Source organism: Seriola dumerili, unplaced genomic scaffold (genome assembly GCF_002260705.1).
Source record: "Seriola dumerili isolate Sdu_G_001 unplaced genomic scaffold, Sdu_1.0 BDQW01000814.1, whole genome shotgun sequence".
In the NCBI taxonomy this organism is placed as follows: Eukaryota; Metazoa; Chordata; class Actinopteri; order Carangiformes; family Carangidae; genus Seriola; species Seriola dumerili.
Window position 1 is genome coordinate 391,704 of NW_019175069.1, and position 23,564 is coordinate 415,267.

At 38.5% G+C, this 23,564-nt stretch overlaps 1 protein-coding gene across 1 annotated transcript; it reads left to right on the forward strand.

Annotated features, from left to right (window-relative positions):
* Positions 1–10,603: 10,603 nt before the first annotated feature.
* LOC111237183 (nuclear receptor ROR-beta-like) lies at positions 10,604–23,564 on the forward strand. The gene is made up of 11 exons (XM_022766169.1): positions 10,604–10,753; positions 18,135–18,220; positions 18,951–19,092; positions 19,183–19,539; positions 19,631–19,729; positions 19,811–19,932; positions 20,413–20,545; positions 20,653–20,760; positions 20,885–20,995; positions 21,507–21,616; positions 21,755–23,564. Exons 1-11 carry the CDS (start codon positions 10,741–10,743, stop codon positions 21,917–21,919), a joined length of 1,446 nt encoding a protein of 481 aa, XP_022621890.1. The 5' UTR covers positions 10,604–10,740; the 3' UTR covers positions 21,920–23,564.

A 23,564-nucleotide genomic window follows, 5' to 3' on the forward strand; every position in this document is an offset into this window, starting at 1 on the left:
GAAAACTTACTCTACTGGTCAAGAGCACTGGTGCAGAGCACCGCCATTTTGTAGGTTTTTTTATTGAAATATCACCAGTTCAGTGAATAACCTTAAATGGCACAAAGATGAGCAGTAAATTGCCCAATGTAAAAAAGAATTCAGAATTTTTATCACTTTCAGAATCCCTGAAAGTTCAAGCAAACAATTCCTACAGGTGCCCCAATTTACACCACTTACAAGACCTCTGTCTGTACAAGTGTTGGAACAAACTTTTACTGCACCCTTTGATGCATTATTAGGACAACACTGTACTGCAGGAAGTAGTTCTGTGTATTGCTATCAGAATGGATTAGAAAAAGGCAAGTAAGAAAAGATGACAGATTGGTCTGTTAGAGGTTCATCCTGCAGCAAGAACCCAAAACAGTAGAAGAACTAGACGGTGGCCCCATGGAGCTGGTTTGGGATGAACTGGGCAGAAGGTGAAAGCAAAGCAAACTACAAGTGCAACATATTTGTCGGAACTTTTACAACAGTGTTAGAGTGAACTTTCTGAACAATGTTTAATTTCCGTTATAGGAAATATGTTACAAGTGTGTTCAGCTGCTGAATTGAAAGATTAAAATTCAATTTAGGATTTAAGATTCCACGATTCCTTTTTTTTTGTTGAGACATTACACTATGTAAATTTCAGTAAAAAATGGCAAAATGGAAGTGTTCTAAATTTTTGACGAGTAGTGTAAGTTTTTAAAATATTGTACATACAATGTGTTGAAAATGTCAAGGTTTAATTGACAGATACCAATATTGTTAAAATACTCATAAAAGTCAAGATTTTGTACATAAATGGAATTTCATTAATTTGCTCAAGGAAAGCAGAATGTGATGTGCTGCTTTTTGTCCTTCTGTAATTTATGGAGGATACTTGAAGGATATATGGATTTTATATTTCAAAGTTTTTGCTTGAATTAATTAATGCAGTCAAGGAGAAGTGAGTTTTTTTTAAACATTGCAGTGCTAATTGGCATATTTTAGTTTAAATCTTCACGTGTGGATTGTTAACTGCTGCCCCACCATGTGGTGGATGTGGTTATATTTAAATATTAGGTGTAGATTTGCACGCAATGGGAATATCATAATTTACAATGGGTTTCAGAACCAAATCATCATCAGGAGATCATCATGATAGTGTTTGTAATCTTGTCCATTGGCTAGTTTGTTTCACTCAGTTGGACACCTGTGAACATGTTTCTACAGTCAGAAATAATTGAGGCATTCCACAGTATGCCATAATAAGTAACACTGTCCACATCACAGAGATCTGTACTGCTGCACACCATGCAGCTTTAAAAGCATGCCTGTCGCAGAGACCTGAGAGCATATAGAGCACGATTTTGGGCTCTACACATACTGTACTGACTATAGGTCGTATAGTCACTATTGCAGTCTTTGATTTTAATCTGAATGTGCCCTAGTCCAATTAACCTACCAACATTGTCTCTTGTTGTCGTAACACTAATATCATACATACAACAATATAACAATAATAAGAAAACACAAACCTCTGATTTCAACTGTCACTCAGCTCTCGAACAAAAGTTAAATGACCTTAAAGAGGAAATATGTGAGTTTAAGACATTATTTCATTCTTCAAATTGAAGAACGAAATGTATGTGTTTTATTATGTCACAATGCTACCCACTCAGCCAGGAACAACCAGGCTTTAATATACCTTTGTCACTACAAGCTGGGATCCTGTTTTTATTTTTGATGAAATCTACTCTTGTATTTCTTAACAGTTCTTTTTTGTATTTTTTTTTGTAAATTAAATTAATTAACTAAATGCCCAATTATTATGCCAAGTGCCGAATCATTGCTGAAATTAATGTGACAGTTTCAGTCTGACAGTTTAAATATAGCAAAGTGCTGTTTATCAGTTGCTGCCGAGTGACTTTTTGTGAGTAAATTGTTGGTTACTAATATACAAACCCAGCATGCATTTAACTTCACTTCTCACACAGTTTGGTCTGATGTGTGGTTTTTCAGTGCATGGGCTCATCACAGCACAGGCCTGGTGGTCTTCTGAGGGCCCCTCACACTTTAACCTCAGAAAAAGGCAGATGGAAAGCTGCCTTAGTTTCTAAAAACTTTTTGGTGTGTGTGTGTTTGTTCAGTGATGGATGCAGGACAAATGAACACCAGCAGTTATTTTTTTTCTTTTCCTTGAAGTGTCATGTGGTCAAGTTGGGTTTGAGGAAGCGGCGGGTTTGGCGGGTGGGGGGGGGGGGTCGGAGTAGGGGCACTTGTTTTCAACTTTCAGTTAAAACCACCTGCAACAACCTCTGTCCACTGCAGCACTTCCAGAACTGATTTTTAGTTTAGATATTCGCCTAAATGTGCAACTTCCACTTGGAAAGCTTTATTACTGATTTGACTTGTAATCATTAAACAAAGAATCCTGCTAAAAGTGGAAGCACTTGACATGCTGGTGAAGAGTCTATAGGTGAATAAACAATCATCTTTTCAATTTGGGTTGATGGCAAGTGTTATCTTGGATAGGGGAATATCTGAATGGGCATCATTTAAGTTATACTCATGGTCTATTTCTGTAACAAAATAGGCCTACAGCACTGTGCTGACACAGTCATCAATTAGTCATTTAACAGAAAGTTTACTGCCTTTTGAGGATTTATGTATTTTGACTGTTGGTCAAACTAAATTAGCAGTTTAGAGAAATGGCTTGTCTCTTGTAACTTGTTTGATGTTCATTAAAATTTTACACAATGAGTGTATTAAATATGATATATCTGACACTCATTGTGTTTTATTATGTAAAATGTTAAATTAGTTCCACCATCTAAAACAGTTACACTCTATTAACATTTAATGCATCAGTACATTTCACTAAAGTTAAGTCACATTTTGAATACAGGACTTATTCCTGTAAAGGGTTATTTGAGGTGTTCCTCCAGCACATCTTCATCTTGTGTGTCTGGACCCGGTGTAAGCGCCATGTATTAGAGAAGGATTTACCACAATGATGTAAACTGAGAAGACATATCGATTATTCATTGTTTTCTTTGTGTCTGCAGTTGTTTTAATCCTACCTCAATTAAAATGACTACTATTATTAAAATAACGAGGATACATATATTGCAAGTAGAGAGCCCTGCATGGTTCAAACAAGCCACTAAAATTATACCAACATATGTAGAGGGATTTTATTTAAGTGATTTAAGTTATTACCCCTATAGCAGTATGCTAAGTAGGCCAAACCTGCAGTGGAATTTAATGTGTCCTCTGTGCATTGTATTTTCTCTATTAGTGTGGCGGAAATTTGTGGCAGCAACATGGGATTATATTTCTCAACTGAGCACTACAAAGCAAAACCCGATCCGCTGCGATTACGTAACAGCCGGTGACATAACTCTCTCCAGCCCGGGATGGTCAGGGCGCACGGAGAGCGCAGGGAGGAGGGGAGGGGGGACCAGGGCGCGCGGCTTGTCTACGGCCGGCCGGTCCAGCTGCACTCGCTCCTCTCTGCTGCTGCTGCTGCCTCGGGGGGAATTAAATTATTTCAAAACATTCACACAAGAGGAGGTGTACTGCTGAACAAAAGAGGACTGAGAGGGTAAAGAGATGACGACCGAGTTTTGGGACCCGCTGTAAGGACGGGAAGGAGGCGAGATGGCAGTGCATGTTTTCAAATGCCTGCGCCGGCCCGGGCGCTAGAGCAACCAACAGGTAGTATGAGCCCCAGTTTTCATACATTACATACTGTGTCAAATGGCGGCAGGTGGAGTTAAAAGCCGACTGACTTAGCAGGCGTCTTCGATTTGTGTGTGTGTGTGTGTGTTTGCCAGAGAGGTGACTGTATGAGTGTGTAGGGCCACCCCGTGTTTTGACAGGAGAGTTATGGAATATGAAGAGCCCGACGTGGCCCCCGCTGACACCCCCATCAAAAGAGGTAAGAGGATCCACCACTGAGGTTGTACTCTGCATATTACATGTGTAGGCCATTTCAACTGTCATGCCTGTGCAAATAACATGCAACTTGTTTAGTTTAATCTTTATATTCTCTAGTGTTATTTTGTGTCTTTACACAAAGTAAACCTTGCTCTTATCTCCCAGCATGCCATCCAGTGCTCCCTCTTTATCTCATTTTGCTCACCTTTCCTGCACCAGCTGCCTCTGTTTCTGTTTTCCCAGTCATCGTGTTCACTATTATCTTCTTTCCCTCCTCTCTCATCCATCTTTACCCCATTAACCCTCCTCATCCTTTTCATTGGGGTGTGGTTAAGGTGCTGTGAGTGGGTAAGAATGGCAGTAAGCCGTAGTAATCCTTGGGGATTAGGTCTTATTTTTGCTTCTGTTTTTGGTCAATGCTTTTCTATTCAAAGCCTCTCCCCAGCTAAAATCAAACCATTGGCAATCACTGGAGATAAGACACCTTGTCCCTTTGCCACAGAGACCCACTACACACCTTTCCTACTACTCTCATAGCATGGAGGCACAGTTTGCTATAGTTTACTCATGCAACAAGGATGAGTATTTGAACAAGACTGACTCAGTTTAATGGATTGAGGTGCAAGTGTCTTTTTATTGCAGAGGTGGAACATGAATTAATACCTTTTACTCAAGTAAACATAGGAAGATCGCAGCTGAATAATGCTCCTCTCAAAGTCAAAGACCTGCAATGGAAATTTTACTTGAATGAACAGTTCATCAACGGCAATGATATGGAGCCATGCACATAGTTTCGGTTTTATTTTCATGAGTTTTGAGCTATCAGCCACTGAGACTTCTGCTACTTATTAAAGCTTTGAAAGTTTTCTTACCAAAAAAGAAAAACCTCAAGAGTAATGTCTTTCCAGAAACAATTTCCTGTAACCTAGATAACCTGCAAACATCACAGTCAACTGTTTCTATTGGGAACTATTTCCAATCAAAGACAGTAATGTCTTTTGTCCTTAATAGAGTGATTTAAGAGCACCATATAATCATTAGAAAGAGACGGATTAACAGGGAGGACAAGACTAAAAAGAGACATATTAAGTATTTTCCATAAATATAATGTATGTTATATGATGGAAACATTTGGCAAAAATAGACTTGACTTGACAGTTTCTGTTAACTTAAATCACTCTTTCCCACTTTGGCTCAGTGAAACTTATGCTATGCAGCCACATGTTGTTCAAACCCACAGAATTATATTAGGAATTCTTATAAAGGGGGCACTCTGGTAGCAAGAGTAGGCCTACACAATAGATCAAAGCTGAGTCCCTGCCGCAGCGACCTGGGTTTGAATCCGGCCTGGGCCTTTTTACTGCATTACATCCCCTCTTTCTCTCCCCTGCCTTACCCCTGCATCTCCACTTTCCCTGTGAATAAAGGCAAAAAGGTTAAAAGGGCAAAAATAAATCTAAAAAAATTGGACAAAAGTTTCAAAATATACCAAATATGTCAAGCTGAATTTTGAAAAAAATGATTTACAAGACAGGTGGAGCTGGGACCACATGATACAGAAAATACAGGATAGTGTCTGACAGAGGCCATTTTAACAAATGTAAATCTTCTTAAGATGAAATAAAATGTGAAAACTGCTTAAAGGGTAAAGGTTTTTGTGAGAACAAAAACAGAGGCTAATTTATCAGGTACTGGAACTGCTGTAATGATGTTTTAATCTGGTTAAAGTGGAGTTTCAGTGTGGTTGTAGTGTTTGTCATACTGCTGAGATGGCTCATCTTAAGGTAACCAGTGTCTTGGTTTTAGAGACTGATGTGGGTGTCTTCTCGTTTTTCTTGAGTACTGGGTTTGCGTGTCTGGTACGGCTCCACATTGCTCTTCTTCCTGCCTGTAGGGTAAATCTGGGTTCCTGTTTATTATTGGATACAAATTGTCTTTGGTGTCCTTCAGGGATCTATTGTGGGTCCCATCTTCTTCTCTACACACTGTGTATGTTATTCTGCTGTAATATTTTTTTTAACTTAATAGTCTGTTGTTACAGTATCTCTCTGTAAGCCAAAGTGATATCTAACATCTCATGGTCTGTTTGCTGATGTCATGCAACTTCAGACCTTGAATTTGACTTTCATTTTGAACATTGACAACTGTATTGGCCTTTCTACTAATGTATTTTTATACCCTTTATGGTCACTTTTAATCATTCAGTCAGTCACTTGTTTAAACAGTTATGCATTGTTTTCTACAACAATAGATTCTACAACATTTATTTTTTAAAATCCCCTTGAAACTGTGAATGTTGCTCTTATTTTTGTCTCAGCTTGATTACTCGGACGTCTTCTTTTTTTTTTTTTTAACTCTTTATTAAATGAGAGCATTTTTAGCTTCATCTCACTGACTGCCAGTGGTAGGATTAATTCATATTAATGTTGGAATTAATTTTGTTTTTGTTTTTTAAAATAAATTTTTATAGGTGATTTATGAGCCCAAAATCCTCAGATATCTTTTATTAGCACTGAAGAGTAAGGGCTAAGTGCACTTTCTGGTTGATAACCACACTAACCCTGACCAACATCCAAACCTGCCTTATCAGGCTGGTTTTTAACAGAATTTATACACATGTATTTTTGTTTCTGTGTGTTTAGTATATCTTTGTTGTCACACTTAATTGTTTTCATTCTATGTTGAAATTTTTTGTTATTTTTCAAATTACTTTCTCATATTTTTTTTATTATTTACTTTTTAAAAGAACAATATATTACATGGACATGACAGGTGTAATATATTAGCATTATTTTTTGTAATAATTATATAATAATTATGTATTCTGTGCGGGATACGGGATGCATCATGTTTTATATTCAGGCAAAGTTGTCGGGCTACTCTCTGGGTTCAGTGGTCTTCAGTGTTGTTATGTAACGCAGCAACTGTCACTTCAGCAGTCAGCTTAGATGTCAGAGTGTAGAGACGTTAGTGAGATTTTGACTGATGAGTGGTGGTGATGTTTGTGCCTCTGTAGTCATCAGGTTCATGTACTCAGCTGTATGTGTGTATGCGTGTGTTGTGCTTAAGGCCATGCTGACGGGTTTGTCTTGCTAAATGTGGGCATGCCACACTTACTTTGTACATAGGCAGATGTTGGTGATTTCATTAGAAATTGAACACAATTAAAATTGAACACAGCTGTTGTGAGATAACTTTTAATATTTTAGAATTTCTAAAACACATTTCACGAATGTGTAATGTGTAAATGTATGTGCAGTAATCATGGTCATCAGATAAAAAAACAACCTTAAACATCATCTTTATGTTTTAGGAACAATTTATTTATTTTTTATAACTGACTGATGAAAACAAGGAAAATTGGTCTTTATCCTCCTCGCTGGAAACACATTAATGCTATGTTTATGTCATTTTTTAACATATTAAATATGCTAAATAAGTAAAAATGCATTGCTCTCAATTTGGAAATTATGCTTCTATTTGGTTCTGAAAGAGTTAATTTTAAACATGATTGAATTTTCTTTTTCTGCATTTTATTTAGCAATAACCTCAAGGTTTGTTCAGTTAGTGTTGAAATTTCTTTACATTTTCCGTGTGCGTGTGCACTGCTCTGCTTTCATTCCATGCTTTCTGCTTATGAAGCAAAACTGATTTGATGAGGGGAGGAAAACAGTGGAAACCACAGAGGGCCTGATCTGGCACCAGACAAAGACCGGCTAGCGCTACGTCTTCCACTGATACTTATCACCCCTGCCTTTAAACCTCTCTGTCTCACACACACATACACACCCACACAGATACATACAACTCCAGAAATAAACCCTCTTGGTTCAGAACCGACCGTCCACGCACTTACTCACATTCACAGCAATTCAGACTTTCTCACAATTGTGGTCAAACAGGCAGACAAAAAAGGAGGACCTATTGCTTCACAGACACCCACCTTCCTCCGCCTTTATCTTCTCAGTGTGTGTGTGTGTGTGTGTGTGTGTGTACATGTGCCGAAGAGCCTCACAAACGCACCACTGTAAATAAGAATCCTCTTTTTTAACCTCTCTGCTATCACCAAGGCTTTTATCTGTCCACAGCCCTTTATACATGGGAGAAAATACAAAAAAAAAAAAATACATTCTGCAAACCCTGGACCAAACTGCATGGATGAGTTGACAATGAGTAGTTTATCACAGCTGAATCTGTATTAGCCACAGATTAACTTGAAGCCTGGTTTAGTTTCTTTCACATTTTATGCTAGTTTCAGTTAATCCCTTGGTTAAAAGCTGACCCTGTGTATTAAACATGCTCAACTGCACATTTGATAGGTTTCAATATTGCATCATTTCATTGATGGAATAAGTATTCAGATCATTTACTCAGGTAAAAGAAGCGGCAAGGAACTATGAAAATATGTAATGACAAGTAAAAAGTCCTGCATTCAAAGTTTTACCTAATTATTAGCAACAAACTGTATCTAAAGTGTCAAAAATAAAAGTATTCATCAAGCAGAATGCCCCCGGTCATTGTTATACTGTATTATTGGATCGTTATTATTGAAATATTAACATGTAAGCAGTTCTTTCATGTTGGTGGTTCAAGGTGGTGCTAGTTTAGTCAGTTTTTATACTGTAACTCCAGGAGGAGTAAAATGGACATTATTTCCCTCACAAATGTAGTGGGAGTATAAAATAGCAGAAAGAGGAAATACTCAAGTTAAGTAAAAGGACCTATAAATTGTACTTAAGTACAGCACTTGAGTATATGTACTTAGTTACTTTCCAAACCTGGCAGGTTTTAAATTCTCAGTCAAAAGCAGCACCTTTTGGAAATGTTGTTTAGTCCTGTGTTCAATCTGTTTAACAGAGTTTAGCCTTAGATTATGTGAAAAGGTCATGAGTATATTACATGTTATGGTTCTTTTCTAAAATATACACCTGGGCCCTCCTATGTATTACAGTTTGTAGTAAAACCTAGATTGACAGTGTTGTTTAGCTTTAATTCACTACCTGCATCTTTTTGTCTGCCTCAGGAGGAGCCGTGTCCAAGAAGACTCATCTGAGTAAGTTTCTCATAAAAACACTGTATCTGTAAGTTAGCGTGTGTGTGTGTGTGTGTGTGTGTGTGTGTGTGTGTGTGTGTGTGTGTGTGTGTGTGTGTGTGTGTGTGTGTGTGTATGTGTATGTGTGTGTGTGTGTGTGCGTGCGTGCGTGCGTGTGCGCATATGTGTATGTCTGTATGTGGTAATAACATTGCTTGTGTTTGTGCTAGATATTTGTGCATGCATTGTGGTTAACTTCATAGTTAGTGAACATACAACATTGCACCTGTAGAGCAACACACACACACACGCACACACACGCACACAGTGTGGTATCGCTGGAGTTGGGCCATTAACAGCACAGTGTGTGTGTGAGTGTGTGTGTGAGGCGGGCATCACAGGTGCAATACACAGCGCGCACACACACACACACACCACACACACACACACACACACACATACACACTAATTACTATAGCGTTGGCATCTGAATGCAGATGACAGCGATAACATCTTGCCTTTTTTTAACTTCTTTGGTTTAACACGTTCTGCCACAACTTTAGCACACCTGGGTATGTTATCAAGTGTGGAGATGCTGTGTGTAATGCACCACCAACCTTCATGTTAGGTGGTGTGATGATAAACAAACTGGGCATAAATAATAATGACTCTATTGATCATTGCTTGTGAATGAGTGCACGTGTGTGTAAAATGAGGAATCATCTTAGATTTTGCTTCAGAGGTTAGCAGAAAGGAAGATAGAGATCCACGAGGTCTTGTGTTGTTTGGTGTATCAGTCACGGAGAGATGAGATAGAGCTGGGGAAAGTTGTGATGGGTTGTAACTAAGTAAATTTACTCAAGTACTGTATGCCAGTACATTCTTAATTATTTTAGCTTGTCCATTTTCAGCTGACTTCTTCTTCTTCTCCACAAGAATTCAGAGGCAAACATTGTACTACATTTATCTGTCATAAATATAGTCATTTTTTTAATCCTGTGCTATAAAGATCTGACTGCTTCTTCCATCACTGCAGAAACTCTTCAAATTAAACTGTAATAAGATAAACAGTAAAGAGTTAAGCTTAGAAAGAGGTGAGGTTGTTGCAAGAGGAAACAAATTATTCTTTAGTTGATAAACTGATAACAATTTTTTTACTCAGTGTAAAGAAACATTAATGTGCAGGACAATTGTTGAGTTTGAGAATAAATAATATCTGAAATGTTTCTGTAACTTACATTTTTGTCTGCCTCCCCAGTTTTTACTGTTGAAAGTGGTTTGATATAAATTCTCAGGGAGTCTTAAAGGTGCCAGTCGATATAAGGGTAATTTTTGACGTGTGGTACAAAGTGAGGGGGTGAAGGATAACAACAAAGGTATAAGGAAAAAGTACCTTGAGAAAAAAGCCAAGCTATAGGGGACAGTCCCCCTTTTCTTTATCTCTGTCTCCTCTCCTCTCTCTCTCCCTTTCTCTGTCTCTCTCTCTCTCTCTCTCTCTCTCTCTCTCTCTCTCTCTCACACACACACACACTCACACACACGCTAACAAGGAAGGTGAGGCGGTGACTGACACTCAAAAGTCTGAATATGCATGCTGAAGCTGCAGTGAGCACCCAGCCGGGCTTGCTAAAGGACGACCAAAAAAAAAACAGAAGGAAGGGTGAAAGAATAGGTGTGTCAAAAGAAAGAATATTGTTAGACAAAGTGAGAGGAAAAGTGAGTTTGTGAAAGTGGGACAAACGTCTGAGACGAGTGGAGGAGTGATGATGATGCGAGGTAGGGATGAAGTTCTTTGGTGTGTCTGTCTGTCTGTCTGTGTGTGTGTGTGTGTGTGTGTGTGTGTGTGTGTGTGATTGTTTGTGCGTGTGTTTGTGTGTGTGTTTGAGTGTGGGCAGTACAGTAAATGATATTTTATCAATTTGATCAAGTATATGCTTTGTGGTCATAGTTTTTTTATATGATTTTATATTTAATGATTATTGTAATAATGACACTTGTGACACTTGTGATAACGACACGTTTAAGTTTTAAACAGCTGTTTCTTTTCTTTTTTTGTTTTTATCAGGTTTTTATCAATTCTGAATAACTGTGAATTTATGCAGACATAGGCACCAATGGCTTCAAACAACTTTTTTCAACTTTATCACATTATGTGGTTACGCTTTTCACTCAGGTTCCCACTTTTCTTTTTTGATGTAACATCGGGTTGAACAGTAAAGGTTCAAAGTGGCTCTGAATTCATAATTTTTTCTTATGTCAAAAATAATATACAATTTCATATGCTTTATTTAATGTTTACACTTTAATCCGTAACAAATCCCATAACACACACATGTTCATGTCGTACAGCATGTACAGACTGATGATCTTTGTTTTGAAACTTAAATGTGTCTCTTCAGAGTTTTCGATTGGCTGACTGTTGGGTACATTCATCTATATGTGTTTCAGTTTTATGGTTTGGTAACATGACTCAATTCTGAGCTCCCTTTGATGGATTAAAGATTTGAATCATGTCTCAGATATTTCTTTTTCTCACTCCCACGTATATAGTGCACCTCAGGCAAGACACTGAGCAGATTTTAAAGGCTGAGAACTGTGGTGCAGTGAGTTGTATAAAATGTTACGCTCTTTCAGACAAACTTCACATGTTTTGAGTTGATTTGCACATTAGCTCTTGTTAAGCGTCATCATATTTGTATAGTAAGATATCTTAACTAACAAATGAAACTACTGAAGACCCAAGGGACCAGGTTAATATATGACATTTAGTGTGTTGCAAACCTTTTTGCAAATACTTCCACTGAATTCTAACCAACGTAAAAACGAAAGAGACAGGAAAACAGGACGCTTCACAACTGCAGTACATCAGTTTGAATGGACTGACTCCACACATGTACAGGATGCAGAGGAAATGGTAGTTATAATTTGAAGCTTTGACAATAAAAATTATAATAAATTTGATTTCATACACACAAATATTCAAAGTCGATAGAATAAAAGCACAGAAAGGGGGAAGAGGCAAATAATGAGAAATAATGAATGTTCTTTGTGCAAGCTGCTTATACATTTTTTCTCTTGCAACATGCAAACACAGATACGAGAATATATGCACACACAGATCGGCAGCTGCTTGTTTAATGGCGCCCAGATGTAACTCATGTCAGCTCTGCAGCTGTGTTCAGAGAGGGAAGGAGGTGTCTTTACCTCAGCTAATTGTCTAATTTTCTAGTGCTACACACTCAGAGCGGGCTTAGTGCCATCACAGTTTATGCACACACACATTTCATAAGGCTTTGTTGTTGTGTTCGGGGGATTCCTGTGTAGATTCTTATAGAGTTTCTTGATCAGAAAGGATTTCCTTGTTCCTCTGGCTGCTCAAACCTGCACAGCACTTCCAAAGCAGCAAAAGTGGTATAATTCAGATCAAAGCAAACATCAAAATCGCAGGTGACACATTCCCTCCCAAAATATGGTAAATGAAATACAACAGTTGAGCTGATTCATACCTGTCAAAACATTACCTCTTTCAAACACCCCCAAATTCAGTCTGCACTTCAAAGTCCAATATGGTAAATCTGATTCTAATTGATTGTTCAGATCTGCTTTGATAATTTGTCTTTTTCTGAGATAAGGTACTGTGGGTAATTCTCATTTTGTTATTTTCACATATTGAATGAAACTTAGTAGTGAAGGAGTTCTCACATTCATGTAACGATCAGCACAGGCTGATTCACAAACATTAAGACACTTCACACCTGCATTTTTGATACAGAAAAATGGTGTGAAATATATTCTTATTAGAATATCTCAACCTCAATTTGTTATTTTTGGCAATAACTTTGTTTTGCTTGATGACAAATACTATTTATTCTGTTTATTTCTCTTCTTTAATTCTTTTTCTGGTTTTAAATACAGGTTACAGTTATTTGAAGGGATTTTCAGTCCTCAATATAAAAATATTATTTCAGTAGGTCAAAGTCATTTTTAGAGCGGTTAGAGAAGATGTTCAGCTTTGCACGACAGGAGCAATGAATCTATAGTTGGACTTAGTTTGATACATTGTACGATATTTACCTTTTTATTTACTGTATTGTCAAATGGCAAATTTGATTTATTATTATTGTGTATATTATTGAATTTTAACACAATAGAAAATATAGTGTGGTTATTAACAAAGTGATGTATGATCTTTTAAATAACAAAACTTTTGAAATATTTTAAACATCTTGCCTCAGCAACATACTAAACTAAAATTCAAGTGTAATATAAATGAATTACAGCAGATTGCAAATTTATTATTAATTATAATGAGAAACATAATTTAATAATAATTTGATTATAAACATAATTTTTAAATCATGTTACATAAGTTCTGAAAACCTTTCAAACTAGTGGTGTTGTAGATAAATGAAGTTATCACAAACTGTGTGTTTCTCTTATCCTGGGTCTGATAACGTGTAATACAAAAACTTGTGATTGATTAACAGTCTATTTTTTGAACGATAAACAGTTTCTTGGTCTGTTTGTGTGTGTTGCGTGTGTGTATACAAACTTTGTTTGCACTCTTGCTTGCGTATGCACCTGAGGTAAGCTTCCGTCAGAGGAAAGTTGAGGTTTTTTGTCCGTTTACAGTGCAAAGAACAGACTGCTGACAAGGCAGAGACTGAGGACTTGAGAGTGGCAGTCTGTATCATCCAACCCCCCAGATGCCCCACATAGACACACACACACACACACACACACACAAAAACACACAAACACACAAACACACACACACAAAGTGGTGAAAGTACTGAAATAACCTCTTTCTAGGTTGAAATATTTGGTTTTCTGTCTTTTTTTCTTGTTTATTATAATTTTCTTCGTGTTTGGTATTTTGCAGTACTTGTCATTTCATTTGGCTTCCCTCCACCAAATGTTTCAGTTTTTCTGTATATTTAAGGCTTGTTCAGTTTGATTTATCGTATTTGGAAGCTCAGAGGTCATCCAGACTGAGAATCACAAAACTTGAGAACTCAAAGTCATTCGACTCAAGACAAACCTGTAAATGTTTAATGATTTCTCTTTACTGTTATACACAGAAGCTTCTGTCGTTTGTACGACGACACTGACAAATGTGCTTTTTAAGTGGGAGCATGTAAGTAATTGATAATTCTAAATACTGATTGGAAAGGCATAAATCAGACTATCTCTGTGTAACAATGTCTTGGTATACTTTACATGCGGAAGCGTGGGAGGTGGCACTCTTTTATTTTGACTGACACGCCTGAATATTTCCATCACTGCACATACTATACTCAAACCTCTTGCCTTTTTAACATCATCCAGCACAATAATGAATTCATTTTAGAATGAAAAATTTTAATCGATTTAATTGGTTGTTTTTCAAAAATAATCTCACTTCAGTATAAATAAGTTAGTACAGCTTTGTGTGGTGTGTTTGTGGTTGGCAGAAAATGTTGATGGTTTGTTAAGTCAAGTCAGATTGCACACACAGGTAAACTCTAACTAAATGAGGTAAAACACATATATAAATACTCCACTTACATATGTACATACAGCAACCTTACACACACACACACACACACACACACACACACACACACACACACACACACACAGGGAGGAGCCATATCATTTAAGGCCTAAGGGCAGTAATACTTAAAAGTCAATTTTGTACTGTACGGGCCAATGAAGTGTTTTCTGTACAGCTGCAATGTGTTGTAGTTTCCTGGTCCTGCAAAATCTGCTGGAGATGAGTACAGTACATGCACCATTTTTCAGTCTGGGACAGGAAGCTTTTAAGTTTGGAAATGTTTTTTTTAAATGGTAGAAAGCTGTCTTTGTAATGGCGGTGATGTGATGATGGAAGTGATGCAGGTTTCTAACATGTTCACTGTGCTTTACAGAAAAAAAGACAAATCCATGGACACAGTTCTTGTTCATCCAAACAAACAGAATTTCAGTGTATTCTTTGTTAAGTTGTAGAAAGTTATGAGACATCCAGTGGTTGATGTCATCAATGCATCTGACAAGCACATTTACAGGACTGAGGCTGTCAAAGGAGAGACAGACACAGAGACATATCGATGTGTATCATCGGCATAGACTGCATTGCATTCTGTATGATGGTACCAAGAGGGAGCATGTATAGATTGAATAGCAGTGGACCAAAAACTGAACCTTGTGGAACCCCAGAGGAAATATTGACTTATTCAGATGTGAAGTTGCCAAAAGATATAAAGTCCTTTATTTTAAATAGTTTGAGAACGATTGAAGAGCAGGTCCAGATAAGCCAATACAGTTTTCAAGTATATTTAGTAGAAAGCCCTGATGAACAGTGTTGAAAGAGGCGCTCAGATCTAACAACACAAGATTAGAACGTTTGTTTGCATTGTTGTTGATTTTAAGATCATGGATTACTTTGACAAAAGCAGTTTCAATGCTAGGATTCACCCTAAAACCAGACAGGTTCACATCATACAGGTTGTGGAGGGCTAGGTAGCTGTGCAGTTGTTTGTAGACAACCTTTACAAAGATTTTACCAGCAACAGCCAGGTTGGAAATTATTGGTCTATAGTTGCTACTTATTACTCTTATTCACTAAAGGGGGGGCAACAGCATGCTTGAGAAAGAGGTGGGGAAAACACCTGTAGGGAGGTGTTAAAAACATAAAGAAGACAAGTTTTGTGTGAATAGGGTTGAGAGACCATGCAGGTGGAAGAGTTAAGGTTAAGAGATATTGCAAATCATGACATATAGCAGCTAAAGTAAATAGTGTTGCTTGGGTAGCAAAATGAATTTTCGTTTTTGCTCATTGTTACTGAGCATCATGTGCTTAAGCCGATGATGAAAATAAAAATAAAAATAGATATGATAATAATAATAATAGTTATTTATGAAGCACCTTACCTACAAGAGATGTAGCTCAAAGTGCTTTACAGTAAAAATAAAAAACACACTTCAGATACAGATCTACAGTACAAAAATATCTTTTAACCACAAAAACCGTTTAATTAGGTCATGCTGAGCTGTGGAGCAGGTGAGAATAGTCAATACAAGCTTCAATATTTAGGCTTTTTCCAGTAAAACAAAGTGAGACTTTAAATTCAATTTACATTTGTTTGCTGGTTTTCAGCCAAATTGTGTGCAAGACACATCAAACCCTCTAAGATTACTGAAGAACACGCTAATGGAAGAAATATAGACAGTTCAGTTTTTTTTTTGTGTTTTTTATCTCTATCTCTCTCACACACACACATGCTTGCAAACACACACAAGGAGATGCTGGGCTTGATTGGTCTAGGCCTGTGGCTAGAGATAAGACAGAGAGACAAAAAAAGGCGAATGTAGATTCCTTAGTGTTAACGTTCATTTCTTTTTAAAGCCCCTGGTGTTTGTATACTCTCTTACCATCAAAAGACATGACAGAATGATATGGTTTAGTTTGGCAACAAAAAAAAGAAAAAATAAAATGATTTAACTTGATGCTGCTTTAGAAAACATGCTTTGTGTTTTGTGTATCATTTAGATTCAGTTGAGTATTGCCAGAGCTATGATTGCATGAAAAGTTGATGGAGGAGCAGCGCATGTGATTGCTGTGTGTGTTTTGCTGTGTGAGTGCGTGTGTGAACAGTGAAAGGTTGTGGGTCACAGTGGATTTCCTGTTGTTTGAGGTTGACAATCAGAACTGAAATAGCGAAAAAATAGAGACCACTGATGTTCTCTCCGCCTATCCTGCAGAAATGTAATCATAGTCACAGCTCAGTGGGTTTTTAGAAAAAAAAAAGATATTTAGCTTGCAGAGAAATATTTCCATTGGTCATCTTATTTTAACCAAATTATCTGGTTGTGAAATTCTCTAATCCTTTTCATGGTCAATCTTGGGGTTAATCAATCACATCTATTAGCAGCAGCTACAAACTTATCAGCTGTGCAGTGATTATTCCTGCTTTATCATACAAGCTTAATGAGCTCTTCGTCTGTATTTATTTTACCTCAGACTGGCCAGCCTCCCTGGAAGCCTTCAGGTGATCCCTGTGCCACTAGATAAAGAGGGCACACACTGACACACTAACACACAGTCGTGAATAAATCTGACACAGTTATGCACGGAAACGCAAATACTACTGTATATAAGCATCATAAGCGAGCTTGACTTGCAGAAGACGATCACACTGTCAGCGCATTTGTAGAAGGAAGAGAGGAGATGACAGGAACAGATAAAACCAGAGATTTCTTAGGTTTGAAAAAAAGAAAGACAATACTGCATGCTCTGCTTCCTGTATGTGTGTCATCATTCAATGTTACAATAACTATGTCATATAATGTGAATTTCACAGTTTGCGATGCGTTTTCCTCTTCATCATTTTTGTTGGAAAATATACGTTTTTGAGGACATACATAAAAGCTTTTCACAACTGTCACTAAGACAGTGTTTCTACATTTGTGGTGCTTTAATAAATCAAATCACTTCTGATTCTGACAAAAATCGCCACCAGCCAAAAGGTTGAGTGGTGTGAGAGTTTACAGAGATCAGGGGCATGGGGGGAGGTGAGAGGGGGATGGCCATTACTGGCAGTGATGAAGGAGAGTGCATTACTGGCAGCTGTGTCCTTTATGAGCGAGACAGAGAAGGATTCACAAAGAAAGAAATGACATGAAAGAGGGACAGTCAGAGTGAAAGAGAAGCCAGTCAACCACTTAAAAGGACTCTGAGGTTGACACCTTCATATTCTCTGCCTGTCTCCATTTGCAAATATTCCACACCGCCCGAAGACTCTGTCCTCATCGTATTTGATGTTGGTTTGTTCTTTTTTTTTATTAAGACAGGAGGTGTTTAAGAGGAAAATACCTTTGGCTTACTCTGGTCACACAACAACTGATAGATGTTTCAGGGGAAGTACAGCAGAAGACATTAGTTCTCACTGTGGGAATCGCTTTCCAGGTTACTTTTTTGGGTAAAAATATGCATTTTTGAATAGACTGACAACTTCTTCCTTTGCATGCTTAGACCGTTTGTTTCCCCCACAGCTGTTTTGTCCCTTCTGGTCTAGAATCTGAGTGAACGTGAAGCGGCAAATGTGTGAAGTAAAACATAAGAGGGCTGCATTTGAAAATGTTAAACATAACCGCTTTTACTTCTGTGTTTGTTCAGCCCAGATTGAAGTCATCCCATGCAAGATCTGTGGTGATAAGTCCTCTGGAGTGCATTATGGAGTCATCACTTGTGAGGGCTGCAAGGTAAAATGCAACAGCATTACTGCACACTCACACATATGAGTTTATAAGGTTGATACCACTAACATGTCTGTATGTTCAATATGAAGCTTCAGCCAGCTGCCTGTTCGCATAAAGACTGGAAATGAGGGGGAACAACTAGCCTGGCCTTTGTCTAAAGATAGAAAATGTCCAGCTATCAGCACCTCTTAAGCTAACATGTTGTATCTTGTTTGCTTAATCGTATAAATGTGTAAAATCAGCTTGTTGTAGTGTTATGGAGGGTTATGCATTGGACTATTTCTTGGCTGGGTGCAGTTACTTCTTGGAGCCTTTACTGGTTGCCAGAGCCATCTAGCTAGATAACATGGTAAGCTAAGCTAACTGCTGGTTCCCGCCTCATGTTGAACAGAAAGAGAATGGTATCTATCTTTTCATCTAATTCTCAGCAAGAAAGTAAATAAGCTTTCCCAAAATTTCTTTAACCATTAGAGCTAGACCAATATATCAACAGATTGCAGATGTTTCTAATTTGGTATCTCATATGTAACAAGAAAATGACAGAGAAAGACAGATGCTGGCAGGTTTATCTTCCAACACTAAAATTACCTGCTCATTACAAATCTTGGTCACAACTTAAAAAAAAAAAAAAACTGACATACCATCATCAGACTTTTGAAACAATATCAAACACATCTGGCTCAAAAACTGTGTTTCTGTTGGACTGTTAACCATAAGTTATTCACCCCCTCAGGGATTTTTCCGGCGCAGCCAGCTGCCCACTGTGTCGTACTCCTGCTCCAGGCAGAGTAACTGTCAGATTGACCGGGCCAGCCGCAACCGCTGCCAACACTGCCGTCTGCAGAAGTGCTTGGCACAGGGCATGAGCAGAGATGGTGAGGCACAAAAACACCCACACTGATACACAGACAGCCCCATGCTATTCTTGATTCTCAGCAATTTCTTATTTTTTTTATCCTCCTCAGCTGTGAAGTTTGGACGGATGTCCAAACGTCAGCGTGATTCTCTGATCGCTGAAGTGGAGAGGCACCGACAGCAGCAGCAGCAACAGCAGCAGCTTCAGGGAGACGCCCAGTCTGTGTTGTCCTACTCCACCAAAGCCCGACAAGACCGCTCCCCCCAGCTCCTTCAGCCCATGGCCTCGGCCTACTCCTTCGCTGGTGAGGCTGAGCTGCTGTCCTACACCACTGATGTTCATCCTTATCTTGTGTGCTCCCCGAACGAGTCACAGGTGTCGGGAATGATCTACCGAGGCTCCAGTGTCTCTCCCACAATGCGGTCCCAGGGGAAAGGGGACAACAGTGGGCACCCTGACATTAGAGGTGAGGCACTCCTGTGTGAACAAACTTCACTTTGTCCATTGCCTTAATCCTTCTCTCTCTGTTCCTAATTTGTTTCTATTCTTCATGTCAGGATTTGACTCTAGACAGCCATCGCATGATCTGATGGCAATTCACCCCTACCCTCTGGAGGACCCTTACAGCATCTATCCTCACTCTCTGCGAAATATAGGTGGGCAAACTGCACAGTGGGCTAACATGTACATAAATGTGTTGTGTTCCTAATATTAATGAGAGCTTCTACTTTTTTCAGATGAGCTGTGTGCCAGCATTGTGCGTTCCCATCGAGAGACCAGCCAGTACAGAGTGGAGGAGCTGCAGGCTCTCAGATGGAAGCTGTTCAGCAGGGAGGAGCTCCAAGCCTACCAGAGCAAAGTATACCAACTATACTGTTTCCTCCTCTCTTTACGGGTTCTCACACATAGTCTTGCATTTGTGTGACCTTATTCAGACAGTCTCAAAACAAAACATGTCATTTCAGATGCTACTTTTGTGTTTGATGAATCAAACAGAAAACTGAGAGAACTTGTTTCATCATTTTCCCTCCTCCTCTTTCTCTTTGATCACACAGAAAATTTATGTTCAGTTTAAAGTAAATGATGTTATAGCACATTATATTGTAATATATGCCATATATCTTATAATATTTGAATTGAGAAAAAATTATATGTTTAATTAGGAGAAAGAGCAGTAGACTGAATGGTTGGGAGTGAGGGGGGAATTTGTGTAGACATGTAGGATAAGGGATAAAAAATTGAGCTCTTTATGGTTGATTGAAATGCTACGTTGTAAAAATTTCACAGAGAAATGAACCTTTAAATGATCCCACTACTATCCTTCCAATTTTACTCTCAGTCAGTGGATGAGATGTGGCAGCACTGTGCCATTCGACTGACTGATGCCGTGCAGTATGTGGTGGAGTTTGCAAAACACATCCCAGGTTTCCGTATGCTCAGCCAGAACGACCAAATTGCGCTACTCAAGACAGGTGAGGTTACCTGTCACTCACAAAAACAAATCATCAGCTTTTACCCCAATCTAAAATGCTTTGAATCTCTCACTCCCTCTTCTTCCTTTCTTCCCTGTGTCACACAGGCTCCATGGAGGTGGTTCTGGTCAGGATGAGTCGGTTCTTCAACACAGAGAATAACACCGTCTTCTTTGATGGGAAATTTGCTGGAGCTGAAATTTTCAAGTCTTTGGGTGAGGATTCCTCTACACATTGATCCTTCCTGAAGCACAGATGCAGATCTGAAACCATTGATGTAATGAGTACACTATATAAATGCGGTCGTTTATCAGTTCTCTGTGGTGTCTTTTCTTGCAGCATGTGGTGATTTGATCATGGCAGTCTTTGACTTCGCTCATGACATGTGTGGTCTAAAGCTCACTGAGCAGCAGATCGCTCTCTTCAGTGCTCTGGTGCTGATCAATGCAGGTAAGATCAGCTCACCTACCTCTCACTTTATCTGAAGTTTATTCTTTATGTAAAAAGTTGGAAAACACTTTTATCTTGTGTTCTTTGGACCTTTTGGAAGGCCATAATTTTTTAAAATATTGTTGAGTCCTAATTTACATATTTGATGTGCATTTATTCATTTATTTATGCATTTATTCCCACGTAGCACCTACAGTTAACTGATGATGTTATTGGCTCAATCTGGTCATTACGTCATGGCCATTATTTAGCTCAAAAACTCTTTCCTTCATTTGTTTTAGTCCAGTAATATTACATTAGTATATGATTATTAACTAAAATAAGTTGTCTTTTCAACATTGTTTCAGTCACTTAGTTGATGGTTTCAATCATTCAACGTGATCAGCCTTGGTGGCGCCTGTAGTGGCTCTTAATAGGCATAGTAAGATTTACAAATTGCACAGTGGACCATGACTAGTGTGTGGCCTTGTTAAAAATCCTCATTTGCTTTTGTTTCTATCTTTCTGTGTAGACCGTCCATCTCTGGAGGATAGAAGCAGGGTTCAGCGGGTGCAAAGAAGCGTGGAGTTAGGACTCACACACATTCTACACCGAGACAACCAAGACAATCTAATGCATAAGGTACATATCTCAGTATAGACCACATGTTTTCTGATAAAAAGCCAAGAATATTCATCCTTTCATCTACAGGAATGTGCACATGCTTACCTTCCCATAGCAGAAAGTGGACATCTAAACATGTCTGTGTCCTCCCTGCAGCTGTACCAGAGGATGGCGGTGTTGCGTTCACTGTGCAGTCTTCACATGGAGAAGCTACGCTGGTTCAGTCAGCGTTACCCTCTCACCGCTCACTCTCTGTTCCCTCCACTCTACAAGGAGCTGTTCGCCTCTGAGGCAGAGCTTCTGCCGGGGACCACTCACTGAAGATTCACTAGAATATGCAAAGACGCACACACACACACACACATAGACAAAAATTGTTTTATCACTTTCTGACAGAATCTATTTTTCTAATAATGAAAATGACTGAGAAAAGCACAGTAATCGTAGTGTGTTAAGTATTACATGACTTCCAGCAGAGCTTTGTGTTGGTAGCCTATGTTAAACATAAATTTCAATATTTTGATAGCGTAAAACTATTTTGATTATTCCGAGGAAATGGGAGTTTTGTTGTTCTTTGATGCTGCATTGTCAGTGGGATACAGGATTCATTTTCTCTCAGGATGTGATTCTGTCCAGCTAAAGCTACTGTGTGTCACAGTGCTGCCAGACAGAGAGATTCAAAGAGGCAGGACAGTGGCAGCGTTTTCAGGATGAAGCACTTGGTTTATTTCTTTGCGGATGTCATCAGTTGTAGTCAGCTTGGAGTCACTGCAGGCTCCAATTCAAGTTTATTTGTTTGCACATTACAAAATAGAAAAATAAAATATAAAATGTCAGGTATACACACAAAGAAGAATAATACAGTAACAAGAAATGTGCTGGCTCAGCCAAATAAGCCAGGAAACATATTGTAGTTTTGCAATACAGCTAGGGATGTTGCCTCAGTTTCACAACATAACCAGCTTTACACAATCATGTCCACTGTTCGATCATGAGCCCGGTGTGTCATAAAAGTTTATATTCATGCCTAAATCTGGATTAATTACTTCACTGCTTCTTTACTCATCGTGCACAATCCTGTTACAGCTTGTCAGTAATTGCCCTACGTTAGTTTTACGCAAAACAGATCCACCTGCTCATACTCAGTGTTTAAGCCTCAGAAGTTTCAGCTGCAGCATTGCTTTAATGCATATGTGGGAGGCTTGTGGCACAGACTCAGAAAGGTGCCAGGACACACGGGGAAAGCTGAGAAAGTTCCAAAATCATAACTGTGATTCTCAAGTCTACTTTCAGGAGACTTGAGAATAGGCTGTAGCCACATCAAGTCACACAGATTGACTGGCATCATTTCAGCATCATGGCTGGATTATACTATTTCGGTAATGTTTGCTATTTGAAGGTTAATATGTGGCAAAAATAAATATTCCCTACAAAACGTGAGAAATTGGAAGAGATCAGAGTCGGTTATATCTGAATGTGTCAATGACATGCTCAGTGCTAAAAGACACCCAAAAATCAAGTGACAGTTTGCCTCTTTGCATCTTTATGTCTCTAGAGAAGTGTTTCTCCTCAGGTTGATGTTGTCACAGTTTGACTCATAATTCCCACAAAGCAGCAGTACCTTTTATCCTTTGTGTTTGAATAAATCCTTACAGGCTTTTATATCTTTCAAGCTTTGAAAAGATGTTGCATTAAATGTAGATTCAATTAAAAATGTGGAGATACTGTTGAAGTCTCTTCCTCTGTGTGCAAACTTTTTCCTTTTTTTCAGATGAACTTGCATATGCTTTGTTTTCTCTACATATCTTTGGATAAAGAAAGAGTAAAGAGGCAGTGATGAGAGTTTTCAGCATTAAGTACTGTATGTCCGGATGTAGTTCTGTCTGTTCCCGGAGCAGCTGAGATTATAATGAAGATAAATCCATGTAAATCTTCTAATAAACTGCTGAGGCTGTGACACCAAGCA

What these genes read in the sequence shown, in the direction of transcription:
- LOC111237183 (XM_022766169.1), top strand. An exon ending in TCACTTGTGAGGGCTGCAAG is followed by an intron (nt 18,221 to 18,950) that starts GTAAAATGCAAC and finishes TCACCCCCTCAG; the next exon opens with GGATTTTTCCGGCGCAGCCA. An exon ending in TCACTCTCTGCGAAATATAG is followed by an intron (nt 19,730 to 19,810) that starts GTGGGCAAACTG and finishes TACTTTTTTCAG; the next exon opens with ATGAGCTGTGTGCCAGCATT.